Genomic DNA, 6,484 nt, shown 5'->3' with positions numbered 1-6,484 from the left:
ATATATATATATATATATATATATATGTGTGTGTCTATGCAACAGTTTATTGTATCACATGGTAACTATCACATAACTGCACACGCGGAGTGACTTTTGGTCTTTTGGTACTTTGGTGCTTTTGGGGGAGACACCCAGTAATGTTCCTCATACTAAATATTGCTTTTATCTGTATTATTTTAAGCGAACCAATATTGCCTGCCAATTTGTACACGAGTCTGTCAATTCAGCCTGTTGTCTGCCATGTGGCTTTTTTTCACCTCATAAATGACAACAACAGCGCGAGCTGAGATACCGGTTCGGTTCGGTCAGTTCAGAGCGAGGGCATTGCCTTTGTAATGACGTCATATCTTAATCTCCAAGCAGATCCGGTGGGAGCAAAACAAATTGACAAAGCCGTATCCTACGGGGGTTAATTGGATACGGCTTGGCCGACTTCATAGTGTCTTGTCCCCGCCGGACCTTTTTGGAAATTAGTCATGTTTTACCAGCCCTCTTGATAACTCTGTCCCGTTTCATTGGTAAGAATGGGGAGGGGGGGTCATAATTATGTCAGGTTGCCCCGTTCTTCCCACACACAACAAGAGCAAATTTTTGTCAGAAACACCAAGGTTTTCTTCTCCACACTGCCTTGAGACGACCTCAAATGTTAGACACCCCAAGCCAGGGACATGTACAGATTGGTACACATTTATGGGGGCACACCCCAGTTTATTTTGGGTCTCAATTTGATTCTGCATACCCTCAACTCTGGCGACCGCCTCTTTCAGGAAATATCTCTTAAGCCAAAACACTCTGTTTGCAAATGAAGGACATCCCTCTAGCTACGAGAACAATAGAATTTCAATTTCTTTCACCGCTCACATTTTAGGGGGAAAAAGAATTTTTCGATGAAAAATGATGCCAAAAATTGGCCATTTTCACGTGGAATTAGACCCATCACTCAGAATTTAGCCACCAATATGACTTATATGGTCGGAAAGAGAAAACCCTTATGTATTATTAAGAAAGGTATAAAGAAAATCCTAACACTGAGATAATCACAATAGCCCGTCGCGCGAGGCATAGCGACAGCACCCCCAGAACGCATACAACGCATATCTAGGTCAAACCGAAGCACCGCGCTCAGGGCGGAAGAACACATGCAGGAAGTAAGCCTCGGGCCCGAAATCAATTTTCACCCAAAACACGCCACTTCTTACACTCTCCACTCATGTTAGTAGTGAATACCATTCTGTAGCAGATTATGACATGATCCAAACCCCTTCGTCACTTTTTTCCGGGCACTACCCCCCTGTCGCGGAAGAATTGGTGTGTGCATCTTAGCCAACGACCTTGGTATTGCAGTGTGTCATGACTACCAAACAGTGTTCGTTTTTACATACAAGTACCCCATACAGTCAGTGACACAAATATGCTTACAAGCTCGGCTACTTCCTATACGTCTTTTGTGAAGGATTAATGCTCACAAGAAACAGCAAAATGGCGACAATAATTCAATGAACAAGAAAGGGTTACATTAAGGAAATATTTCATTCGGAGAAAGAGAGTAGTGATCGAAACATACGTGAGTAGTTTTCTACGATCTGACGTGCAGCAGAGAGTTGGCCTTCTCATGCAGACGTTGTTTTCAACTGTGAAGCTCCAAGTTACATAACTGACTATCTTTGACCTAGAAAAACGCATCGTCCTCGTCCCAACTATCAAAAGCTGTTCGCAAGCTTGAAAACTATGTCGACCTCAGGCGGGCTGAGTGTTATAGCGGGGTGCGGCGAACTGTTCTCTCAACGGACAAAATCCAGGCATACTTATTTCTCTATTTGGCCGATTTCAACTCTCTTTCCAGCCGCCTCCCCAAGCCTGGTAGAGGCTAACGTGAAGTTGTTCTATAAAAAACGTGCAGCAAGAAGGGCACATACGTATTTTGTATTAAAACCGACAAAATCATATTATACAATCTTACCTCTGGTTAAGTCAGATCCAGAGAGGTACATTAAGTTGCCAAAAAGACTTACACAACTATATACAATACCTGCCAGTGCCCGAGTCAAAAGTTGTTGGACGAGGTGTCAGCAGGGTTAGGGTTAGTGCCCGCGTCAAAAGTTGTTGGACGAGGTGTCATTAGAGCAGCATGGGGGAGAGCCCCCCGTGTACACTATACGACATCCAGTAGATTTCTAGCGGGGACCATTCAGAGGGCTGCTGACAGGTCACCGACTAGCGGCTACAAAAGTTATAAAAAAGTTTAAAAACAGTAATGATAACCCGCGGCAACCTGCTTGCTGGAACATACCGGAGCACAGTTGTCCAATTAAGCATAAACAAGGCTGGCGATTAAAAAACTAATTGCCATGGCGACGGTTTTTCATTGTAAAGAGTAAGTACTTTGTAATTACATGTATACTGCCTTGATTCATTGGAAGTACACCAATAATCATCTAATCACCTGGAAATAGTCACCTCATGTTATTTCGTTAACATTGTCGTCTGCACATGATTAAGAGTTTACTATCCCTCTTGAAAATCTGCCTTGGTTTCTGGAAACCTTAACTTTATTTTCACACATATGCATAGCTTATTTCGACCTAGAAGGTTGATAGCACAGAACTAGAATAGAAAATGTTCACTCTGTTGAAGAGGTGTACCTTGTGCCCTTGGATATTTGCCACCCTCTCTCCCTACCTACACTCTTATGCTGGCAAAATATAGTATCCTTATAAAAGTTTATAAAATACCTTTGGTATGCTTTATTTGATCTATTCATTGGTTCAGCATGAACATATTGTATGTACAGTCAGTGTTTCCCAACCAACCCAGGGAAAGAATACAAAACAATAGCTTGGAATATGTGTGTGGAATAGTTTTGACGCAATTGCGGTTCAACATGTACTATACACATCACCAAAAAACACTGGTGTTATCTATATACAAGTACTTAGTAGGGGTAGAAATGACTGAGAGACTTTCATTAAGCCAAGGTCATAAAATAACTACAACTGCAAAGTAGAAAGTTTTAATTGATGTGGTAGAAAGTATTGACATGTATATGTACATCTAGTTTACATCAGGAAAGGAAGAGCAAATTTCCATAAATCTTACTACGACAGATTCATGTTTATGTAAGTAAAAGTGCAATGTTTGTACATGTATTTTGTGAAATGGACTATTTGTCAATCAGTGTTCCCTTTGCCTTCTTCCTCTCATGTTCAGTTGCCTGGAAAATAAGAAAGACAATGTCAATGTTTAGTAAGAACTAAAAAGAACTTAACATTCTACAAGCAAAATGACCAAATGCATCATCATACAACAATTTACTACTAAAAAAATCTATACTTCTAACCAAAATCAGTAGAAAATATGGGACATATTATGTTCCACTGTGCATTATATCTGTACTTACCATCTCCTGCAGTTTCCTCTTCACCATACCCTTTCTCTCCAACTGTTTTTCAATCACACGAGCATTGGAGGCATAGGAGTCTGCAACTTCCCTCTGAAAAATAGTGGTTGATAACACTGGTTGATAAATACAGATACAAAAAAAACAAAACATTTGGATCAATTCATTGAACCATCAGCCATCATGCTTTGTTACTATCAACCATCTAGATCAGACCGTTACATAGCAAAGTGTAGTGTAGTTCTGATGATACAAGTTCAACACAAGTGGGTTCCTATCTCCATTTCAAACTGTAGTCTCCAAAGGTAGGGTCTAAACATGTTTCAATCACTTTGCCAGGCAAATAGTCCTCAGCCTATTGAGGTTAAGCACGTAATATGAAGAAGAAATACTATAGTCCACCCCCCAACACCATGGTATACTTTTACCATATCTACTTCTCCTAGTTGTCCTACTGTATAATGCAGATTTACTTACAGCTTCGATCTCTTCCTCTTCTTCATCCACTGTGGACACTGTGACTGAGCTGAATTTGCCCATGTCTTTCGTGCGTTTTGTCATCATCACCTGTAGAAAGCACCAAAATATCATTTAGTAGTCATACACAAACAGTACCAGTGTTAACAGTTGTGTTTCACTGTATTTTTATTGCATTTTTGTATAAAAGTATATAACAGTCAGACTGCCCCTAACCTTCTTGGGTTTGGCTTCAGCGGCCACTTGTTGGTAGATGTCTGCCTTCCTCACACCTTTCCCCTCCTTCACCACAGCCCCGCTCACCACAAACGTCACAGTTCCACCCTTCTCCTCATGTCTGTAATACAACCTCAGGCCACACCTGGGGAAACATGGCAGAAAAAAATCTGTTATAGAAACTAAATATAACATAACCTTGAACACTACAACTTCAATTCCAAAAGCTTAAAAAATAACTTTCTTAATACTAGAATTCAAATGATGCTGTTAGTTTTAATGCAGATTGCTTCTTAACAGTAAGCAACTGCTACTGATACCTTTGCTGATAGCTAAAGACCACTCTCCAAACATTGTATAGCAAACATATGTATCAACTTACTTCTTACACTTCTGTCTGTACTGTCGCTCAATTCCATCTGGCCTGGAGAAATACAATGTACAAGAATGGATTACTAGTACATAGGTATCAAGGAAACTGCACACGTCATTATGTTATCTACTGTAAAAAATGTCAAAGTAACAAGAATTAGATTGAATCTGAATCAATACTAAAACTAAAACAAACAACCACCTTGTTTATGCCTGTAAATTGATGTAGTACTTATTACGTATTATTAACTACCATTTCAAGTAGACAGTCTCCCCAGGCTCTGCTGTGACCTTGTGTGCATGTTTGGACCCGTCAATGACACGGGCGTTGTCTCTTTTTCTCAGCGGCAACTTCTCCAGTGGACAATCTGTACAGATAAAGACACAAAACAAGATGAAATATTTGTATATGCTCAACTACTTGAGTAATGCGTTTTAAACTTCCGACCCCCAAGGAAAAAGACCCTGCAGTTCCCCCAAAAAGCTGCTAGGGTAGCCAAAGCTACATCTTGCCCGTATCATTCCTTGATACCTTGATACCGTCTTCAGGATGAGAGGTAATCCTGTAGTGATCCCGATCTCGACTTCACTCAGTGTTATACTTTATGCTCTCCCAGTATTTGTCTAAGTTCGTCTTGAACTCATTTACTGATTATGAGTTAATTACGGCCTGTGGTAGACTGTTCCAAATCCTAACGACCCGGACGCTGAATGTCTGTCGTCTAACTCTTCCTTTGGCCAAAGGGACCTCCAGTTTGCAACTGTGCCCTCTTGTTGTTCCTTCTGTTCGCTTTGTGAAGAAGGATTCGAGTTGGATTCCCTCCAGCCCTGTTGCTAGTTTTTAGTATCATGTTGAGCACATGAGTGGGATATCAAAAGTGGAATTTCTGCTGCGGTACCATAAAAGCTGCTAGGAGGCCACAAGCAGCAACAAAAACATAACCTTCTTGCGAAGGTAACATGCTGCACGACAAAAACTTTTGTGAGCCCCCCTCCCCACGTGCTAGGTCCATCTCACCTAAAATCAGCACCATCTGCCCGCACAGGCAGTAGTACACGTTCAGCGGCTTCTCTCCTTCATATTCCTCCTTATCCCGCGTGTCTGAGCACACGATACTGCGAGAGATAACCTTCGGCATGGCGTTTCACTTCCAAACGTAATCGTAACGCAGAACAAAAATCACTCAGTTGTGCAAAACGTCACCGGATGCTGTGTACTTGTCTGACGTCACCATCTTAGTCATTAGACGTATCCATAACTTATAGGGGAATCATTATCACAATCTATCAAAATGGTTCAAATTATGTGACTAGATATACCTTTTTAACCAATTATTCTAAAACAATATTACTACTTTCTTATCTATTCATATATGTGTGGTCACTTTTTTTTTCAAAAATGACAAAATTTTTGTGTAATAAAACAAATCCCACATTACGTACTCCCTGAAAAGTGGAATATTCCATCATCGCCACTCTTCGCCGCCATTTTCGGCAAAAGAATATTTTCTCACGAAATGAGCAGCCAGGCGTCCACTATAAATGCAGTCAGGGACAAGTTAGAGGCCATAGAGTATCCTTACTGTGACGATGTGTCTAAATATGAGAAACTGGCCAAGATCGGGCAGGGCACTTTCGGGTGAGTGTGTTTTTTTTTTATGGTGAAGACTGATGACAACAGGAAGTGGGAGGGGGGCAGGATAGATGAATTACAGGTTCGCGATAGCGGGAACCTGTTTTACGTTACCTCGATTTTATGGGCGCCGCCATTTTGTTTCCCGTCATGCAATGGGGCAGGCCAAAGTTGAGTGAAGTGCATTGTGGGACCTGTCACCGGGCCACAGTGTAAGGACGACGCCTAGCGGTATGTTTGGAAAGAGCAGTAACTGAAAGCCTACCTGGTTGTGTGTTCATTTTGGCAGGAGTGTATAGAGGCGATGGCTTTGGCGTAATATACGCTGATTGTGTTTAGGACTTGCAATTGGAGTTCAATGTAATTTTCTTCGCATGACGGGAAGG

General features: G+C 41.3%; 2 protein-coding genes across 3 annotated transcripts in view; one reads left to right on the top strand and one right to left on the bottom strand.

Moving 5' to 3' along the window:
* Nucleotides 1–2,732: 2,732 nt before the first annotated feature.
* On the bottom strand, nucleotides 2,733–5,703 carry LOC109466086 (UPF0428 protein CXorf56 homolog). Its single transcript, XM_019763695.1, has 7 exons — nucleotides 5,484–5,703; nucleotides 4,719–4,833; nucleotides 4,476–4,517; nucleotides 4,094–4,238; nucleotides 3,878–3,967; nucleotides 3,401–3,493; nucleotides 2,733–3,214 (listed from the first exon to the last, which is right to left on the bottom strand). Exons 1-7 carry the CDS (start codon nucleotides 5,602–5,604, stop codon nucleotides 3,164–3,166), a joined length of 657 nt encoding a protein of 218 aa, XP_019619254.1. The 5' UTR covers nucleotides 5,605–5,703; the 3' UTR covers nucleotides 2,733–3,163.
* Nucleotides 5,704–5,916: 213 nt separating this feature from the next.
* LOC109466082 (cyclin-dependent kinase 9-like) overlaps nucleotides 5,917–6,484 on the top strand; it is an 11,104-nt gene continuing 10,536 nt past the window's right edge. For both annotated transcript variants that reach the window (XM_019763692.1, XM_019763691.1), the window contains exon 1: nucleotides 5,917–6,104. In XM_019763692.1, the coding sequence (XP_019619251.1) occupies nucleotides 5,983–6,104 (122 nt within the window). In that variant the 5' untranslated portion in view covers nucleotides 5,917–5,982. The remainder of the gene's footprint in view (nucleotides 6,105–6,484) is intronic.

This window comes from Branchiostoma belcheri, unplaced genomic scaffold (assembly GCF_001625305.1).
Source record: "Branchiostoma belcheri isolate BF01 breed outbred unplaced genomic scaffold, Haploidv18h27 scaffold16, whole genome shotgun sequence".
Taxonomy (NCBI): domain Eukaryota; kingdom Metazoa; phylum Chordata; class Leptocardii; order Amphioxiformes; family Branchiostomatidae; genus Branchiostoma; species Branchiostoma belcheri.
Note: the sequence above shows the minus strand (reverse complement) of the source record. Positions and strands in the feature narration are given on the sequence as shown.